Raw genomic sequence first — 21,805 nt, forward strand, 5'->3', positions numbered from 1 at the left:
GAGAAGGCCTGGCTCGCGATCTGCGTTCCAGTTCATCCCAAAAGTGTTCGATGGGGCGGAGGTCAGGGCTCTGTGCGGCCGGTCAAATTCCTCCACACCGAACTCATCCATCCTGTCTTTAAGGACCTTGCTTTGTTTGCTGGATTTAATATGCAGTGTCATAAAAGTCCCTGTTGGTGTAACGGTCAGATGTCGCAACACTTTTGTCCATATAGCATATTTGTACCACTGCTCCCTATCTTCTGTTATATCATCCCATTACCCTCATTCACTTATACAGAGTGCTATGAAAGAAGCTTGTGGATCCATCATAGCTGTGCCTCTTGCTATATCGGAACAGTCGGTCCACTGGTTTCTTACCACTAATAGTATGAGGTTCTAATGATAAAGTTAGCTGTACTGCTTCTTGGGCATTAACCTGAAAGCTCTCAGAACCATGCCCTCCACGTTTGTTGAATTAGAAGTTCTGGAGAAAGCAGGACTAAATGCAATGTGTGTCAGAGAACATGACATTGGAAGTGTTATAGAGAACCAGCCTGGCTATTTGACAGATTAGTCATAGCATATAGATATAGAAAATGGATAAGCGGCAACGTCTCAAACAACAAACAAAAAGAAACAACAAAAGTTGGAAAATTACCATTACAACTAAACGGGAAAATGAAAATCTTACAGCCAAAGGAAGAATAACCCCTCTCTGAATTTCAGCTACTTAAATGCAATAGTACAGGAGAAGGCGATTGTTGGTCCATTGCGAACTATGAGGTGAGGCAAGGCCCAGAGGTTCCTACATTATTATACAACATATTACTTTGGCAGACAAATTGTTTTAATCAGAGTCAAGAAGGATAAGATCACCCGGCATTATGGAATGGATACTTGGGGAACACATCCTAGTAACAACCAGAACGCTGTATTTAACCTCGCAAGTACTATCTTTTCCTGCATGGCACAAAAGCGGCTGTCACAGAGAACATGCGGCTCCAATATTCTTACATGGATCAAGAGCTAAGCCTGGCACCTACAGACTGCTAAGTCTGATAAACGTAAGGGGTACAACCAGTACCAGTGAATGGGGGCCGCCCAAGCATAACCCACTTTAACATCGCAGCCTGCTACTTGTGTCTGGGTCCTTTCAGGGGATAGCGGTCTGCAGCCCCGTTCCAAGCATGGAGCAGGGGGACGTTGTCTTTAGGTTTGTGTTGGGCCCCAAGATTTCTGAAGATTGCCAGACAAGTAAAATGAGGGAAATCCTTGAAGGGTTATGAAGAGATGGGAGATCCAGGATAACTTGGATTGTAAAGGATCACGGCAAGCCGTTCCTGCAAGCAGGGGTATCCAGTATAATGGATAGCTGAATGAATAAATCATTAGTCATTTGTGTTCCTCTAGCACAAGAAGCTCATTTAGGTCGGATGTTCATAACCAATAGTGAATTTGGTGACCTGCAACTCCGCTCAGAAGTCCCTATTTAGTAAATAAACCTTTTAGTAGTCCAAACGTTACTGAGATATGTGAAAAATATATATAAAAAATATGAATATTTGATGCAGTGCCGCTAAATTGACGGACCAATAACTTGGTCTTGACAGTACTTGACGGCGTACCTATAACTGTGATCAATGAAAACCAGTCAAACAGGAGAAGAGTGATAAACTGAGTCCCTAAGCGCTCTGTTCTGGGTTCTCTTTAATTTGTTGATTTTTTGTTGAGTTATTACATGCGAATGTCTGTTTGCAGATCGTATAATTTTAGAGACGGTAATTTAAAAGAGGATATTTTTTAAGACAAATTTGGACAAATTGAGGGAAGAGGCAGGTAATCGCCTGCTGGTATTTAACATAAATATAATGTAATATTTTTCGGGGGAACAAAGTTAAAATTGATGTTTTTATTGTTTGCTTATACTTGAAGACAATAAACTTCTTTTTTTTTTAATTGTGTAGAAAGTGAATCTGTGACTGGAACAGACAATAAGATTTTGCCATGCATGGAAGATGTATAATATAAAAGCATTATTATCGAGTGTATAAAACTAATTTAAGCTAAGTGAAGTATATCACCGCTCCCCGCCGTGCTATTAAGTGATTCAATCCAGTTAGTTAACTCTTCAAGTGCTAGCCTTGTGTCATGTTGAACACACGTGCAGCACTGAAAGGTGTGGAGAGTCTTTAAATTTAGTCTTAATGTTCCATTTATGTGTTTCCAGTAAAAAAAAATGGTTAAAAAAGTAAAATGCTGTTTCCTAAACTCTTGGCAGTTATCTTCTGTGAGTCAGCACCGGGGGACCCGAGTCTGGTTTGGGAGAACAGGAGATGGAGTCCAAAGACAACTGGCCATAAATGCAAAGCCCTGCCTCACCTTGTGCCGTTTGTCCATACTTTCCAAAACCATTCATGTGCTTATGGGTTCTGAGTGAGTTGCTCTGTGGGGGAAGGTAAATCACTCTTGTAGAATCTAAAAAGATCGGAATATTCCAGCGAAGGTAACACTGCTCAAACATCATCATCTTCTTCACCTACTTCGTGCATCAGTTGCTTTAGTCTCTGTCGGAAAACAAACTCCCAGTTAAAGACAGATATAGAGGGCCTGGGGCCAATGTAAGCGAGCTGACGCAGGTACCTAGACTGCCCGGAAGATGGGGATCTATAGGCCGTGCAAACAAAATAAATCATTCAAGAACATAAGATAATATCCGTGGAACTAAGCTGGATAGAACGACAAAACTGAAGACTGAAAATGCGTGTAAGAAAAATAATACACTTGGTGCATTATTTTTTTATCTACTAAATAATGTAGGGTCGGACAGATGACTACGGCTTATTCCATCCTACTAATTGGACGAATTCTCACCTGTTTTCCGTACAAGTTGAGTTGTTGGTGCAAATGTTTTCCAATTTGCTTTGAAGGATCTGCTCCGTCCATGCTGATATGGTCCACTGTGGATTCATGTGGCATCTTGGGAAAGGGAAGCATAAAGATGAGTTGATATTGAGAGGCCTTCTACTGGAATGGACTGCACGCAGGCTTATGATAAAGGATCAAGTCCTTTATCTGCTTTTATATTACCTGCCTGACCTAGGGCAGCTCCCCCACCCCAGCTGCCTTCATCAAGGGAAAAACATGCCCCTCTTATCCCAAGGGGTTAAATATTTTTGTTGGGTAAGTGACCCAATTGTGTATATAGTGCTGGATTATGACATCATATCCCATTGCTCCAATTAGAACGGGTCAGGAAGGAATACATTACAAAGATCTGTGCCGGAAAAACACAGATCTCTACTCGTTCATGGGTGGCATCCCTCTGGCTGTCAAGCTGCTGTAAACAACAAACCCACTGTTGCTTAGGATGGCTATGAACGTTGGTATTCGTGGCTTGCAGCAGCTCAACTAAGACTGATGCACCTGGAAATATTGGTAGACCGTAGGAATGGGGAATGGGCAAAGCTACACATCACCCCCTCTATCTGGACAACAACATAACTGGTGGGCAATAGGACTTCAAAGTTAAGCCATTTGGGAGACATCCCTCAGCTTGCCAAGTACATACCAGCACTGGGAGAGCCCGGAACAAATAGCTGAAAGGATAGTACAGGAGGTTTATGAAGGAAGCAGCATAGAGATCAGCATAACGCATCAGCTGGCTGGAGAAGAGAGTCTGTCGGGACCCGCAGCGGAACAGGCTGCCCATCTTCCCGTAGCACATATCCATCTCATGCGAAACTTTCTGCGTGCAAACAATAGGCCAGTTATGAGAATCCAGAGCTTATACATACAGCATACATTACATTAACACGGTTTAAGTACCAGCTGTCGTCGGACTGTTGTTCTGATCAGTAAGGTAGAATTGTGGTCCATAAGTAGCTAGAGAGACTTGGCTAGGCGTCCCTAATCTACATAGTTGAAGGCGTCAGCTGTATAGATAACCCCAGCACTGTATTCAGCAGTCATGTCCCAAGGCAACTTGGTTCCTTTTATGGACAGCCGGGCAAGGGTTGCAGTGGAAGGACATTAGTCTTATTCCCCTGTAAGCAACTAGAGATTAATGTTGGCCGTTTAGCTTATCGTGGCCTAGTGTTTATAGGACAACAGTGGGGAGTTTGGGCTTAGGCAACACAATCTCTGGTGCATATAGGTTTGTAATGGCTTTGAAGATACTCTTAGTTTAAATGTTCATTTCATGGAAAGTGAAATCTGTGCATCACATTGGCAGGACCCGTATGATCTGACCAATATCCCATCCTGACGTTTTTCAGCCACCTAACAACAGGGGAGAGATAACTGAATGGGGAGAAATAATTATACAGATCCAGAGATATTATTATTATTGTTAGAATACTGCTCCCTATGGTGTGTGTATATATATATATATATATATATATATAATGGATTTTTTTTAAACACGCACACAGCCCACACATATATATAAATATATGTGTGTGTGTGTGTGTGTGTGTGTGTGTGACAAATCAACATTAAAGTTATTTTTTTTCTACCCAACATTGCGTATCAAACTTTGCAGCGGGGCCATATTCTCAGCTGTGGTTATACTATTCATGTTCATTTCAAGGTTAAGGCCACAACATTTTGTAGGGAATGCACAATTTGACAGGTGTGGTGGGAATTTAAGTACAATGATTCATTTAATTGATTTATGTATGGAGAACGTATAAAGGGATCCCCAAAAGAGATGGGATTTCATCTTCTGGAAGTTAGGAGATGAAAGGGCGTTCCACGCACCCGAGGCTGTCAATCGTCTGCTCCCTGTCCCTGTGGATAAGGCAACGAGCACTTCTGTCCTGAATACTATAATGTCAGGGCTGACAATCTACACCCTTTCTTCCACGTCAGCCCCTCTTAAGGGAATGAGGAACCTTACCTGGATCTGCTTCTGGATGGAGCTGATGTCCGGATGCTCGCTGCTTCCGCTGTCCATGTGTCTGAAGAATGAATGAGAAATGCACCTTGAATCAAATGAACCTTGATGAAAATTGTCATAATTTATACTCATTTTGCACAGCCCCACGCTGTACGTCATTTAATAATGCCAAGGATTACACGAGATGAAGACTTACATAGAATCACAACAAACACAGATATGCAGAGTTCAACAAGGAAACTAAACAACTGCAAGACTGGAGAACAATCATATTTGTTATATGGTAGCTTGGAGTAAAGAAGAGAGAGAGGATGTGATAGAAATATAGAAGTTTATTTCACAGGAGAAATGTTAGCGTTACAGTTTAGACTTACTGATATAATTCTGCCAAAAAGATGTCCAGGCTCTTCAGTTCACCAAAAAGCTCTAGAAAAGAAATAAACGTTTTCAGATGACCGTAGACCAGGGATAGTCCATTGTCTATAAAACTCTTTCTCCCAGCTGCTTGGACACATATGTTTTTGTTTTCAGAGAATCCAGTCTACACACGACGCAGTAGGTCATGCGAGAAACTTAAAATGTCTGGCGCTCTAGAAATAAGATGTAATAATCACATAGAGTTCCTCTAGGTGCATCCAGTATTCACAACTGGCCCTTGGGCATAAGCAGTGTACTCTTTTAACACATTGGGTTCCAGCAATTTGTGTGAGCTTAATGTACATTACTACCGGAGAAGGGACGTTGCTTTGGAGTGTGTTAAATGCTTACCGCTCTTTTCAGCCCAGATTTCGAGCTCCTTGGCCAGCTCGGGCACTACGAGGAAGGTCCTCCACCCCTGCCTTTTCTTCGACTTCAGGATGTCGCCGAAGATGTGATCTCCCACGTAAAGGATGTCCTTGCCCTTCATGCCAAGCAGTTCACACACAATGTCGGAGGAGCCTGGTGCAGGGACAGGGCAAGAGTGAAACACAGACACACAGATGGTCCTGAAATGGAGCGATGGACCTAGTTTGTGATCCAAATCACATTTTGTACTGGAAGAAATGAATCGGTCAAAATCTTCTGGCAACATCCAAACAAAAGAAAAATCCCGCAGTATATGATATTCACATTGTTTGTTTATTCAACGTTCTGAGTCAGATCTCCGGTTCTGTTATAGGTACTGGGAATAGGAAGTACCAGTCAAGAATGGTTAATGGTGGAAAAGTATTTGAGGTTGAAAGTGACAGAGATAACTACCTGGGGTATTGAAAGGGCTGATGACATTTCATCATATACTATGCCCCAAGTGAGGATGTTGAGTGTGCGTGAGAAAGAATTACCTCCTGAGTACACCGCGCAGTGCTGGTGGGGGCCCGTGTACGTTCCGATTCTCAGCTTCCCATTGTCCTGTAAGGAAGGATAGATGAAGATTGAGAGCGTGTGAATAAGAGGGGTCTGTTATCTGGAGCTCTCCCGGGTATGACATGGTGGGACATGTGCTATTTAAACCTTTGGCATAAAACCCACTCCCATTTCGGAACCATTCCTGTCTCCTGCACCACAAACCGCCGGTTAAATGTTTCTCATCATCCTTTACAACTAACCAACCTGATTTCATTTTTGTCCCTGGTTTCCCACATAGACTGGATGGAAGGAATGGTTTTTATTTGCTATCAAACTCTATTTCTAGAGTCTCCTTCTACCCATCTTTATTTTAACCAATTATCTTCCTAAACTTAGTGCAGATCCGCTGATTTCTATGAATAATCCTCAGTCAACTCCCTATCGAGTGCAACTGGAACTATATTCAGGTGCTCAACAATTGTTTTAATCCACGTAGGCATTGAAACATTTTGTAACCTCTCAAGAGTCCAAATTGTTTGGTTCTTTGGTAAGTTTAGCCCTGATTCCTGTCAACCATTTGGAGTTAAATAGTAGCTTAATGAGTTCCAATACTGGTAGAGTCAACTGTATTATTTAAAATAACTTAATACTGGCACTTACTGAATGGTTAGCCAGTGCTACGGAATTTGATGGCGCTATATAAAACAATAAATAATAATAATAATAATAATAATAATAATAATAATAAAGCAAGCAAAAATCCCTGCAGTGACAATATGTTTCAACAATACAAAAAGCAAGTGTGTATTATGCTAAACGAACACTAGAGGGCACCACATTTCAACAAAGCAGTTATCTGTAGCAGCAACAATTTCCGCAGCGCTTCTTACTGCGCATGCATTCAAAGAGTCAGACAAAACTAGAACAGACTGACTAAGACAAACCGACACATCGGGTAAAGAGGGCCCGGCTCGCAAACTTAAAATTTTGGGTATTTATCCAAAAGTTGCACGGCTACTCACCGTGTTCACCTGACGTAGAACTGTTCCCTCTGCAAAGAAGAGAGGTTTCCTGGTGTCCACAACAATCAGATCAAAATAGGAACGCCATGTTTTCTGGTTGGGATCATTATTCTAAAAAAGAAAGAAAGAGTTAGCCAATACAAGCTGTGTGACATTAGCTCTCCAAAGCAGGGTAGAAAGTAGAAATACATATTTAGGGCCAGACTGTTGATGTCGGGGTGGCCCTGGCACTTTAATGGCAGTGGCTGTCTTATGATGTAAGCGCGGCCATACGCTATGTTTTTTTGCTCATGTAGTGGTCTGCCAGGCATTTTCAACCCACGGCCCCCCACACAGAAGCAGCAGATCGGGTACATATGTAATGATGTTGGCCAGAGGTGCCAGATGGCCAGCCCGGGCCTAGTCCCAACCTAGTTACTCTACCGAGCCCTGCATCAGCGCAGTGACTTTATTTATCGCTTGGGTTTGCATGCCTTCGGTTATGAGTCTGTTTGCAAAAATAGAATGTCTTCCAAAAACTACAACTGAAATAGTTTTACATGCGAAGGAGCTCAAAAAGAGCAAGGATTCTAGAAATACATCCTATGAAAAAGTCTTTGCAGAGGAACAAGTAAAAATGGTCTTCTTTGGCAGCTTTTAGCCCAATAAAAACACCAACTCGGTTTCCTACGTAAAAAAAAACAACTTTTATGCAGCATTGAACAGCAAGAGTCAAAAGCAACTTAAACTCCTACAGAAGATCGGATTAAATATATATTAAATTATAAAAAATACAAATATTCCTGCTGGTAGAGACCTGGGTGGGCAGAAACAGACTATTACTCTTCAACAGGTAGCGAACGTTTTCATAGACACTTTTGTCCTTCTATGGACACAATGTCTTTTCATGATCAGGACCTGGGGGCCGATAACTTTGAAAGAGCTTCTGGCAGCAATAATGAACCAAGACCGCGTCTCAAATATCGCTGGTAGACGGTTGACCTTGATGCTTCTGTTTGTAATGGCAAGTACATAAATCCCTAAAACTAATAATTTTATTAAGGCCAATGGAAAAGGGATTGGATAAGATTACACGGTCATGCAAACAAACAGTGCAGCCGTTTATTTTTAAAGCTCGCAGACCCCCCACAAAAGAATACGATGAGAAGATAGCACAGAGCGCTTGGGGGTCTGATTTAATAACAAGGAACTCAGCCTGCAGAACAGGACAGGACAGAACTCAAAGCTCCCATCACCGGGGATTAAATTGATACAGAGCCCAGAACATTGTGAGTATGACTCAGTGGCGTCGGCAGGGGGGGGCCAGAGGGGGCCATGGCCCCCCTACATCATGCTGTGCCCCACCGTGTGCCCCCCACTTGAAACGCCGTGGGCCGGATGGACGGCCGGCAGTATGACGTGTAAACGTTTCACTACCACAGTGAAGAGCAGCTCTGCGAAAACATAGAAACATGGAACTTGACAGCAGATAAGACCCGTTCGGCTCATCTAGTCTGCCCGTTTCTATCTGATGTACGTTTTTTTCTGGGATTCAGTATAGCTTTATGCCCACCCCATGCATGCTTAAATTCCCATTCATACGCTGGCTAGTATTACACATGATGATTCTACACACGGTAAGGGGATGCAGGGAGAGGAGGGAATTCCTACATTCCCATTGTGTGAGGAGAGGCGAACCGGTTGCGGAAAATAAACAGGTGCATTAATCTTGCCCACCTGTTGTTTTGTTACGAGATGCCACGTCTGGTGAGCTTCACATTATCCCAGAGCTATTACTGAGTCAATGATATCATAACAACATCCAACCTTCACGGTGCCGGGGACGCTGAGAACCCTGTCTGTGAGTGCCGCTTAAATGTGTGTCAGCCCATCAGTGAGTGTAAGTGTGCGTCGGAGGGGAATTCTGCGTTTGTTTGAGAGAGTAGTTGTGAGCGTTTGGCGGTCAGGTAAAGCAGAAAGAAAATCCAGAACACAAACGCGAGACTCCTTGCCCTAACCGGAAATCCCACCGGCAGAAGAAATAAATACGGTAGATGTGGCAGCCATCAATTATTTAAAACATCACATAAGGGGGTAATCCAGAAAACACCTTACATGTTTCATGTCCACACGCTTTATCATAGGTATTAAAGTGTTCATGATAAAACTAGTTGTGTCCACATTTAGCAATGGTGGTTAGCAAAATAGAAAGGATCTGCCACATACCATGTATAAAAAGCCACTATTTTTTATGATCGTTTTATCACACTAGCGATTTGTGACACTTTGTTGCCAGGGATTTGTTTGATTTGTGAACAAAAAAGTTTCAGCTGTGATAACGCAAAGAGAGTAGCTGCATGTGATAGTAGCGGCACTTCGTACAGAGAGTGCAAGCTGCACAAGAGATAAAGGCTCCATGTGGGAGGTAAGAGGGAGTGAGGGAGGTAGAGCTGTACTGTAGATGGGAGAGGGAGTGAGGAAAAGGGAGGAGGGAGAGAGAGTGTGTGTATTGGTATGGGTGAGTGAGTGAGTGTGTGTTAGCCTATGGTGTGCCTATGGTGTGTCTATAGTGTTAGGTTGTGTGTGTTATACAATGTTAGCATGAGTGAGTGTCTGTTAGGATTTAGTGTTAGCATGCATGAGTGTTACCGTATGGTATTAAAGTTTGTGTGTTAGTGTATGGAAGCAGCATGAGTATCAGCATATGGGGTTATAGTGAGTCTATGGTGTGTTAGCATAAATGTGTGTTAGTATTTGGTGTTAGTATGTATGTGGGTTAGTGTAAGGGTATGATGTTAGCGTGAGTGCATGTTTGAGTTAGTGGCACCTGGGAGTGGAAGAGAGTTTGTGTGAGTGTTTGATGTTCGAACGAGTTTGTGTGATAATACTTGTGTGTGTTGGTTACGGGAGGGAATGCCAAATATATACTGCACCCGAACACCATTACCCCTAGATTCTACGCAGATCTGCAGCTATTTCATCAGGTAAGTAGCTCTGATTGTACATACTCACATTTTGTGTGTCACACCCAACATCAAACAAATAGGACATGATGGCCTGTAGGAGAAACAGAATATTATTCCGAGAGAACATCGAGAAGAAGCTGTGGAGACAGGGACTGCATTCATGCTCACATCTGTGTAGTTATAATCACTGTTTGTAGCCAGAAAGACTTTTGCAACTTCCTTCATCCGACCGAGTAGCAAAGGGGTCCGTGCCTGTTAGAGAACACATGGGAGAGTTATGTGAATTATCTCCGTATCTCACAGGCGGCTGAGTAACGGGACAGTAACGCTTCAGGACAGCCGCTCGTAAAGGTAAATCCTATCATATACCTCCATATATTGTGTGTTCTGCTACATGATTACTCTGTGGGTACCTGTGTATTCCAGCAACAGCTTATAAAGACTAACTGAATTTGTAAATCGGTGTAGTTCCCTTCATGATTTACCCAATTATGATACTATTTGTATAAAATGTATGCAGATACGTGTGATCTGGGTAGGTGGCTTAGCTCGTACAGCGCTGACATTGGATTTTACGCAGGTTAAGCCCTTCGTTAGGACTTTAAAGTATAGTTTGGTGTTTTTTGGGATACCCAATATGAGAGAATCGCCCATTTATTGTCTCTTCCTATTTTCCACACATATTTTAACATCAAATGAATCCTACCTACGGCAGAATATGAATTTACTCTTTAGGGGGTGTTTTGGGACCTCTAATCCTAATAAAATATGTTTTTTAACCATATTATTTTTAACAAATATGGTTCTCCACAGAAAATAATAATAATAATAATAATAATAATAATAATAAACCAAGTAAATAATTTAGCAGAATTCCACAAAGTATTAGCAATGTGGGGTGTCATCTTTAAATCTGTATCTGATAACTTACGTCTTTCAGGACATATTTCTCCAGATTCTTCAGGGTTCTCTCCTTTAGACAACCCTGTGACATAAATAAACCAATGAAGTGCATCTGTTAAAATGTCTTTTTTTTATAAATAGAAACCAAAAGAAATCCACTGCCCCAGCAGATTTAACCCATCCTTCCTTATTGAGTCACTTTTTGATGCAGCGGAGAGCCTCGTGAGCTTAAAAAGTCTCATGTGATTTTTTATGCATTAAAAACTTCAATCCTTACAAATAAAATATTATTTTTTTTATTTAAAAGAAACATTAGAGACAGGTCAATATAGGTTTTTGTTCAATGTTTGAAAATGTGGAAGCAATTCAGGGCATTCGGGGGAAAGTGTACAGAATGGGTGCTGTGAAACGAAAGCAAAAGCCAATAAGGTTAAACTTAAACAAGCGAGGGAATTTGCTGAAACAAGGGAATGCGTGAAACTGGGGAATGGAAAGACAAAGACCTTCTGGCTTGTCCCCTTTGGAAATATTTCCATTGGCCTCCAAAGTCATTTCCGACTCTCTCTCTCTCTCTCTCTCTCTCTCTCTCTCTCTCTCTCTCTCTCTCTCTATCTCTCTCTCTCTATCTCTCTCTCTCTCTCTCTCTCTCTCTCTATCTATCTCTCTCTCTATCTCTCTATCTCTCTCTCTCTCTATCTCTCTCTCTCTCTCTCTCTCTCTAAGCAGTTCTGAGAAGCCAGTGAAGCAAAAGAATAAGGCTTTGGCCGTCTGTGCCAAGACAGCGCTCAAGGAGCTACTTGGGGTGATAATGCGTACAGAAATAAATGCAAGTGGATAGATAAGACCCATTCTGCGGCTGCGTTGGAAATAAAAAATCTCAAGCAGGCGGTTTCTCTTTTAACTGTTTTGACTGCGTTATTACATATTTGTTATGCTTTACGACCTTGGAACAGATAAAAAACAATACGTATTTTGTTCAGATACCGAGAGATGGCGGCCCAGCCTTAGACTAAAGGTTAACCGGCTCCTCTCTGGGACTCCTGCTAGCCATGACCCCTAGAAAACTGTGTCTCAGCAGAAGTGGGTGAGCAGGCTGTGCGGTTATCTGCGAGGCATTGTGCTCCTCGTGACAGCAGACATCACCGCCAGATAATGCGCAAAGCCTCCACACCCCGCCCGCGATCTTACCGAGTCATGCACGTAGTCCATTGCATCTCGCACGTCCTGGTACATGCTCCGAAATGACATGAACAAGTTCCCATGGCGATAGCCGGTGTCACAGCTGTAGAAAAATGCAGGGCAACGCATCATTCACATTGAGCTTTTTTTAGTTTTAAAAACAGCATTTATGGGTTTATCATTGCTTTTTAAAAGTGATTATCTCTTCGCCATAAGTTATATAATGAAACTGTTGGAACCTTCTATAGTTCCTCCTGTCGCTTCATATAACCTTTGCACATAACCCTTCTTTACAGTGTGTCGTGTGGCTCCATACAGTTCCCTATAACCACCACCTAGTTCTCCATATAACCTCTCCCTATAGCTCCATTATTGCTCTCCTCCTACTCCTCATCTCCTGAGATGTGACAGATCCACACAGCTCCTAGAGCTCCTTCTATCGCTCCGTATGGCTTAATAGTGGGTGGAAGACGTTACTCCAGTCCAGTAATCTGACCTCTACCTGCTCCTCGTCTTCTCCGGCTGATTGTTAGTTCCATTGGCTTTTGTGGTGCCAGAAGAGGGACATATAGCCGGAGCTGAGCACCATCTGTAGATAATGGGTGTAAAATCCCTGATCGCTGTCTAAAAATATAATCTATGCAGAAAGGAGCAACATAAGGGGATTCGGCAAAGGGCCTCATAGATGAATTATTGATTTATTTCCTTTATTTTAAAGTTCAACTTTAAACTTGAACCTAAAACTAAACTTGAACTTGATGTACCATAACAACCCTGAGTCTTGCACTGGTTATAAAAGGAATATCTTAAAATCCTAAATCTGTGACAACATCTAAGGCATCTTCCAAATTAAGTAAACTTAAAAAAAAAACATTCAGGCAGTTCTATTGAGTTTTATTTGCTGTATTGTTGTTATTATAGCGCCAGAAGACGTTGTAGCGTTATTACTATGAAGGAGAATACAAAATGGACAATAATATTAATAGCAGACAGGTCCAGTTCTGCATATAATCTCTCCCTGTCTCCCATTAAACCCCAACCCGATGGAAAGTATCCCTGCTTGAAATTCAAATAATATTCCAATAGAAGACAGACATTTAACCCCTTCAGTAACACCTAATTATTTCTCGGTATATATGTAAGAAGTGTTTTACTCACTTTATGTAACGGGGACAGTTGTTGAAGAAATCCACAAGGCAGGCGAAGAGGTATGTCTCTGTGGAGGCAAAATGTAATTCTGGTTTAACCCTATATTTGAACGTGTTTTTTAATTGGCGTAAATAGAGAAACGTGATAACGCTGTTCTAAGGTCTCTTCCCTTCTCCCTTACAAAGGCTGTCAGTACTAAATGAAATGATAATTTAATCAATTAATAACTATTATTCATGAGTATCTCCATTGGCTTATATATATTGTGACGGTCAGGGAAAGTGGTTGGGAGGTACATAAGGCTTGTTTTGGCTAATGCTAGTTACCCTTACCGACCACATTAAAGCACCAAGGTAAGACAGCGGTTATAGGCAAGTTAAATCAAAGATTGATTATGGATCTTGCAAATATGTTATTGGTTCCCGGCTTCTTGTATACTATATCACACTCAGAGAGAAGTGGAATTAAAATGTGAAATGGTTTTGAGTTGCGTGCACGATAATCCACACACTATGAAGCCATTCAGGCGCCCGGTTCTTTTGGCATGTGGCCAGCTGTTTGATACACAAACCCATAAACTACACTTCTAGTCTAGAGGCAGCATATAGCCACTTGTTTATCAACTGCTGGCCTTCAAGTACCAGATTCTTATTCCTAGTCCAGTCGTGATCCACTGACTATTGGTCCCTAAAGAGGCTGTAAATCCCCTCTGATGGAGATCAGTACTCACCAGATAGGTTGAAGAGTGTGTTGAGGACATGAAATCTCTTGGTGTCATCCCTCTGTATGAATTTATTTGGATAGATTTCCAATATTTCTGCCCTAACAGGGATAAGAACACAGGAATTGAGCATGAGACAACCTAGTCTATGGCCCAGGGACCCTTTCGAGGTCAGAGCAGTCTCATGGGGAAGAAACTTCCCCTGCGGTAGATGAAATGCTTGATGCTTTCCTCCCCCAACCCCTGGTCTCTCTCCCTCTCGTTACTGTTTGCAGAGAGCATGCCATAGGGCAGAAGAAGACCATACTGTGTTATTATTAATTCACCTGATGTCACCCCTGAGGAAAAGAGGGGCATAAACTACTTAGTTACAGTGACGTTAGAGATAGTGAGAAGAAGAACTTGCAGAAAGGCTACCGTTTGTAATAATATAAATATTAAAAGGGCTGCCTGCACTATGACCTATGTCAGTGAATGAACCCACAGAGGACATAGAGGTGGTTGGAAGGAATTCTGGCCCCTGGACAATGAAGTTATTTATAGGGATATTAAACCCACTGGGATCTGTAAGAAAATCCACCAGCGCAAAATTTAGTTTAATGACAACAGCCCAAAGATATCCAGGTCCTATTTTGCTTGCATGGCCTAGCCTGAACAGCAATTCCACAGCCAAAAGAGTATTCACAAAGCAGTGGCCGCCAGGTTCCGAAATGTATCATAAAACATGCTGTTGGTCCACTAATGAGTGTATGTAGAGTAATTAAATGCGATACAAACTACAGTTATAGGTGCATTAGTGCCCCCACATATATTTTCAGAATTAACAATTAGCTGCAGAAGTATGGACATTCTGGTGTAGGGTTGATGCGTTGCGAAAGGGACTGGGAGCCCCCAAACCACCGTGTATCCAAAGTGAATTACTGCAAATAAATTTGGGGACACTGGTGCACCTTTAACTGGATCATGTGGGATCTCTTTGGGATTACTCTGAATCCCCTAATCAAATGTGTAACCCCCACAAGCTTCACTCACCCTTTTAAGAAGCGGAAACCATGAGTGCAGACAAGGACGTTTCCATTGGAGTCAACTTTGAGCAGGGTCCCTCTGCTGCTGTCAAACACCAGGCCTCTGCCAAAGACAAAGAACAAAGTAACACCAACTATAAATAATGTGGTATGTTAATTTACACGGGACATATTGTTATACCGCATGCCCATCAAACACAGCAAGATATATTCAGTGCTATACAAAGAAAAGCATGACATGTATGTAATATAAAACTCCAAGACCTAGAGATCAAAGTGCACACAACATTATAACATGATAGACACACGCAACGTATCAGGGCATGCCACAGCAATTCATCTATTGTATTTAAAATCACTATAGCATTCCTATAACAGGCTCATGGCTGTAATTATGTAATATGTGTCCCACTTTCACCCATACGTTGCATTCATATTCCACGGCGGGAAATCTGATACATTTTATTGGATAAACAAATGATGCATTCTTTTTGGATTGATCACATTCAATATGTGAAACTCTACAGCAATGACTCTCAGAAGAGTTTTTTTCAGTTGCCACAAACGTAGCAGCAACCAAGTTCTGGTGGCCAGCTAAGTGGTCGCATGGCTTTACTGGTAGCTGTGCGTACTCAGCCTGTGAGAGGATACTGAGGTCTTCTCCCGTGACACCACATGGTCCAACAATGAGACTGCACAGGCTGGTGGCCAAACTTGAGAAATGCTGCTCTGTTATAATATTCCAGCATTACTGAACTTTTACATCTTTTGTTACAGCGAGTGAACACTGTTTTTTCATATTTGCCCCAGAAATGATAATAGTCTTAAGACGGTTTCCAACCTGAGACTCATGTGTCTCCACATAGTATAAATGCCGGCCTGCTAAAAACAAACTTATTTACCATAAGTGCTGATTATTTTGTATAGAAAAAAGTCAAGTGCCCTTTTCAGATGGTTTCCTCATCATGATGTAGAACACCCCAGAACTACTATCTCGCACGTGATCTATCAACAATGCATTCCTGATTCCCGGAGGTAACTGCGTGGGCCACATGAGGCACAATCCAACAAAGCCATAACTACTTTTAACTAGCACAGAGACAGAGCGACCTGACAGTAGCTTCTAGAAGTTACTACCCTGCATTCCAGGGTTCTCTTAGAGCCCATATTCCCACACACGATTGTGAAGTTAGTGAATTTTGCACTAATGCCTTATTCTGTCGATAACAGATCCACAACACAAACAAACTGCGTCATGTGCACGTACACAGCACACAAAACGTCATTATCTATACATTGCACACATACCGCTATCATATGCATCCAGGACAAACTAACACACGTCCCATCTGTGCTCACGATAACATGGTAACAACTGTACTCAGGGTTCCATTGATTCCATCTGAAGACCTTTTGTGGTCCCGAAAGCGTGTGTGACTCTATATATTTTTCTATATCTTCTCATTACTGTACTCGGTATAGAATTTTATTTCATTTAATTTGTGCAATTTATAGCAGTCCCCATTATTGTCTCTTACAATGCCATACAATTATCAATCCATAAGACAGAATGCCATAGTGTGATTACTAACCAGCATAGACCAACAATGCACCCAGTACTGATCAGTGCAGTATAATTTATCCATGGGATATAATATAATGAGGTACTCCATTCGCAAGACAAAACATTACTACATGGCATAAAATACCACAATCTACTATCTTTTAATTTGTACACAGTAGAGAAAACCACACTTTTGTCTGTACAAGGAGCTGGATATCGCCGTATAATCCATGGCAATCGCAGAATACTGTTTAATAATTTGAACCCAGACTGGAATGTCACAATGTTACCTGTACGCATGATAAGATGTGACTTATTTAATATTGGTTTCTGGATACAATATCACTGTTTGTCTTACACACAGGACACGATACCATAATACAAACTGTACATCAACCAGCAAAGATAATCAAACCTTAATCACAAGTTAGAATAGAATGATAAAGCATAATCTGTTAATAATATAATGAAATGGGACGAGCTATACGAGCAGAGACCCCAACACAAGAAGATGATTCTAACATCTGCACGCAGGATGGTGCACAGCTTGCTATACAGCAACAGCATCTCGTTCACATATCCATAGTGAGTCAGGAGCAGGTGCAAAACATGCCGCGCAGATCCCTTTCATTCTGTGTAATTAACACTCAGGGAAGTCTGAAGTCTGAATAAACCCACACACACACTCTCTACATGTCTGACATAAAGCATGCCTCATTCTTTACAAAAAGCTTCACTTGATAATAAGGTAAAATAACGGAAACCAACATATGAATTAATGTCTTTATTTGGGGTGATTGATCTCAGTTGTCTCTCTAGTAATTGCATAGGCACGCTCTGACTGTTCATATGACATCGTAAATGTTATGAGATGGTTTGCCTTTTCCCATAGGTAAAGGCATATGTACCCCAGACAGGGATTATTACACACTGCCTTGTGGTATAAGTGAAGGCAGCATTTGTATTATATTGATACACAATGACATAGCGTGTGAGGTTTACTATGGTGAGATAATAACTGATTTCCATGGGGGAAACTTCTATACCTCATTGTAAACTCTTTAACTCATCATGAACACATTGAGCTTTTTCTGCTGCAGATAGAAGAAGAAAGAAACGTTTACATTTAGAGAGACACAAAAAGAGATATACCTGGTAAGGGACGTCACTTTTAGTGATGAGATCAACAAATATAAACATCTCATTGCCGCTTTAGAATTTAATCTGATTTTATGAAACAATTGTGTAACATCATTTCTATTTATTGGCTGTGGATCATCCTAATTAAAGATAATTCCTGACTTCCAATATATGTTAAGCCAAAGATGGATTCCTGTGCATTTTAGACTTGTCATCATCATCCATTTGTGCCATTATCTCTCTTTTACAACTTTTATTTCTCCTTTCATATATGCATTACTAATACAACCATGTTTCCTGCGGTTACTTTCTCCTGTTTTTGGTTTTGAGTCTCGGTTTGTCTGCAAAGGTCTGCTACTTCAAAAAAAAAATGTCAAAATGTGTTCCTTTATTTAATTTAATTTATGCCAGTAGTAAAGGCAGGCTTAACCAGCTTTAGAAGGCATATTGATATTAATCTGTCAGAATCTCATCTCCTGCTGCCTAAACTATTTTTAAATCCCTGATCCTTTATCTGCCTGCTCTGATCTTGTATTAAAAGGTAGCCAGCGATGAGTACTGAACAGGAGCGTACCCAGAGTATTTTGGCACCTGGAACCTGTATGTGGCACCCACAAAAAATAAACTGTATGTCAACTGGAAAAATAGAAATCTGGCGAAATAAATTATTAAATTATAAATAAATTAAATACGTTAAAATAAATAACATTTACTGAAAAGATATGGTACAGCATAACTCCTATCACTATACACTGAGCCAGACATTGATGGTAGTACAGCATAACCCTCATCATTATATACTAAATAAAACAGCATTCAGACATTTGGATCATTATAATAGATGTTTGAATACACAAACCTTGTTGGGAAAGTGGAGTCATATTTATACTCCAAGATCTCATGGGGATACCCGATGGATACCAATCTGTCCAACAGCAACTCGAAGCCAAGTTCTTCATAATCAGGGGACCGGTACACTACAGAGGGCGATGAGGATAACATGGAAAGAAAAAATATGAGTGGCAAGTTGTTTTGAAGTTGATCTGCAACGTACATGACTTCTGACTTGATACCACAAAGGGTAAAAGTAAGTTTGGCAACATCTAATCCATTTTACGAGGTTCTAAGGGTTATACTACACCAACCACCCTTACCAAGTTCCCAGCTGTACCCCAGCTGTCCTCATTTGACATGATGACATGCCAGAGCATGAGTTACCAAAGGCTGAGAGAAGGCATGATGGGGAATATATTGGGAGATTAAATGTTCTCTAAAGCTTTACCAAGTTTAGTGGATCCATTAAGGATCCATAAATATGAAGGGCGTTCTAAACTATGTCTTTTGTTTACAGAAACCAATATTTGAGTGGATTATACATATTTAAGATGTATTATACATAAAGACCCATTCCACTGCCTTTACGGTAATGATGACATTGTATCTGAATAAATTACCGAAAGAATGAACTCACGGCCCAAATTTTATATTAATTTCACAGATTGACAGTGAAGCAATCGCCAGTATTTATAAAAAAAAAAAGCTAAACCATTAAACTAAATTAATCTAATAGTTGGCCTTCTCCTTCTGGACCAAGGGTTCTCTATGTGCATCAATGCTATTACAACACGCTTTCTTAGTACTTATTTTAGTTATTGTAATAGCTCTCCTTAATCTGCTGGCGTTTTATAAGTATATGTAATAAAACACATTTTAAACGCTAGCTCCTGAACATTTGTCAAACTCAAAATGTTAGCCCTCAGCCTCAGGACTTCCAAGGAAGGTCTCTACTCAGAATACCTTCGCAGGTGCACAGGTGACTTCTCCACCGGTATGGCTCCACGATTAGAAAACAGATAAATCATATGGTCTTTTTTGATGCCTTATTGCGTTCACTTCCTCCATATTTCTTACACGCTTTTCATATTGTCCATCATATAATCATTTAACAACTCGCTTTAATATTAGACGATTACTCACTGGCCAGTGTATAATCCATATCAAAACCAAAACATTTTATCTTCTCCAACGCCAAGCTGCGATTCACAAATACCCTGCGTAGGGAAAGGAGGATGATTAGATTTTTCTCAAAGCCGGCATGATTTATTAAACTATGTCATTTTATAGTGCTCCGATAACTAGCTATTGTTCCCAAAAGTGGCTCGACAACTTATCCTATACTCCTTGGCCACGTTCCTTACCACAGCCCAGTAAGGTATAGGATAGAACTCTATGTTCCCCATGTCACCATTTATTACAGGGATGTAAAACCTCATTCTCAAGCACTGCATACATATAAGGTCTTTATGTATTGTGAACAATACCGCTCAGTGAAGACCCATGTCAATAATTTGATAACATTATTTAGAAAAACCCTATAATCCTATAATTATATCCTATCATCATATAACAGGTGTGCAGTCATCCGTCACATATGTATTATGAGTTAACGGCTTTCTGCTGTGGTGAACGAATGTAGGTTAGATTGTCGATGCACGTTCCCTTTATACAGTCTATTAGATCTTTTTCTAGGAAGTACCTATTCACCCATACATGGGTTTCTTTAGTCATTGTCCTCTTGGAGATAGAGGTAGAGTAAGTTGAAGGGATGGACAGACAGCGTTAAAGATGCATTAAAGAATCTTTTGGTCTTCAAGGATACTTCTAATGAAGAATAAGTTGATGTATCATTTGGATTAAAGCCACCATGTTTTGACAAAATGGAAAGCGCAGAACTGTGGGTCTTAACTGTTTCAGGAATGGACAACGTGACTGTTCAGTGTTGAGGACCTCAAGATGTATCAGAATTCTAAATAGGAGAAACTCAATACTTTTCTGGATGGGACATTCTCAAAAAACAAATAAAAAATGAAAGAACCTTAGTTACATGGGATTGTGAAGAATGACGGTATAAAGTATGTCGGCTCACTAATAAGCATTGCAAACTTTTTTTTAAAAAAAGCTCTACTCTTTCTAAGGCCTCATGGAGAAGAGGTCACGGAGGTCGTGAGCGCTAATGTGACTACGCATCTTATTCTAGGAATTTGTTGGCACGCTAAAAGTTTAAAAACGAAAAAACACATATTTACAAAGCGATAGTAACAATGAACTTGTCCACATACAGGGTGAGGAAAAAGTGAGAACAAAAGGTGGGCAAATAAAAGGAATCATTAGTCCACAGTGCAAGTTGACTAAAGATCAAGAGCAGTCACACAGACAGCATAAACCAAATCCTTTTTTTTAGCTGAAAATGGTTTAAATTCACGGATACTCAGTTATTCTGATATGAATGATGATAATTTTGACATCACCGTCTACATGCTGCCAACACTGACAGGCGGTGACACCCAAGATGTGATTTGCTGCAGTGCTTGCAGTTACAGGTAGGGATGGGTTGTGCGATGGGTTGTTTCGTTAAGTAAAGCTGTAGTGTCAGCCCGTGTCACACTCACCTGTGATGGTAGTCCCTCTTCAGGGTCCTGTAGTCAATAACAATGGGTTCTTTGGAGCTGAGGCGGCGTTCCTGAAGCTGGCGGCTATCAGTGGCAACACCGTGCTCTTTGCTGATGCTACCCATAGTCAGAACGCTATCCTGTGCCAGCAGTGTGCACAGTGCTACTCTCTGACTGTTCTGAGTCCCATGTCCCTGAAGCTCACCATTTACAGGTCCAAGGGTCTATGTTATTCTGCAGATTATGTTATCTGAAAGAGACAGCCGCTGCCCCATTCCTCCCTCCCTCCTGCTCCATCAGCCCCCTCCTCTCCGTGTCCTGTTCCTAATTCTTTTCCTGACACTCACTGGGTTCTAAGAACTGGATTTGCGGTTATGCGTGCTTCCTATTTCACTTGCTATCTTTTTTCTATCCCTGTTGTTCTCTATCTATTCCAGATATTGTGTTCCCCATTTCTTTCTGTTTTCTCTTCCCCTCACCCCCTCTTCCTCTTGCATTTCTCT

General features: G+C 41.1%; 1 protein-coding gene across 1 annotated transcript; it reads right to left on the reverse strand.

Annotated features, from left to right (window-relative positions):
- Window positions 1-1,876: 1,876 nt before the first annotated feature.
- On the reverse strand, window positions 1,877-21,575 carry LOC128490764 (cytosolic purine 5'-nucleotidase-like). Its single transcript, XM_053462819.1, has 18 exons — window positions 21,303-21,575; window positions 19,831-19,904; window positions 18,713-18,830; window positions 15,157-15,252; window positions 14,134-14,225; window positions 13,413-13,470; window positions 12,264-12,357; window positions 11,104-11,157; window positions 10,341-10,424; window positions 10,219-10,263; window positions 7,228-7,338; window positions 6,202-6,268; window positions 5,648-5,818; window positions 5,254-5,305; window positions 4,880-4,940; window positions 3,551-3,727; window positions 2,854-2,958; window positions 1,877-2,546 (listed from the first exon to the last, which is right to left on the reverse strand). Exons 1-18 carry the CDS (start codon window positions 21,425-21,427, stop codon window positions 2,496-2,498), a joined length of 1,635 nt encoding a protein of 544 aa, XP_053318794.1. The 5' UTR covers window positions 21,428-21,575; the 3' UTR covers window positions 1,877-2,495.
- Window positions 21,576-21,805: the final 230 nt, after the last annotated feature.

The sequence above is a fragment of the Spea bombifrons genome, chromosome 4, assembly GCF_027358695.1.
Source record: "Spea bombifrons isolate aSpeBom1 chromosome 4, aSpeBom1.2.pri, whole genome shotgun sequence".
In the NCBI taxonomy this organism is placed as follows: Eukaryota; Metazoa; Chordata; class Amphibia; order Anura; family Pelobatidae; genus Spea; species Spea bombifrons.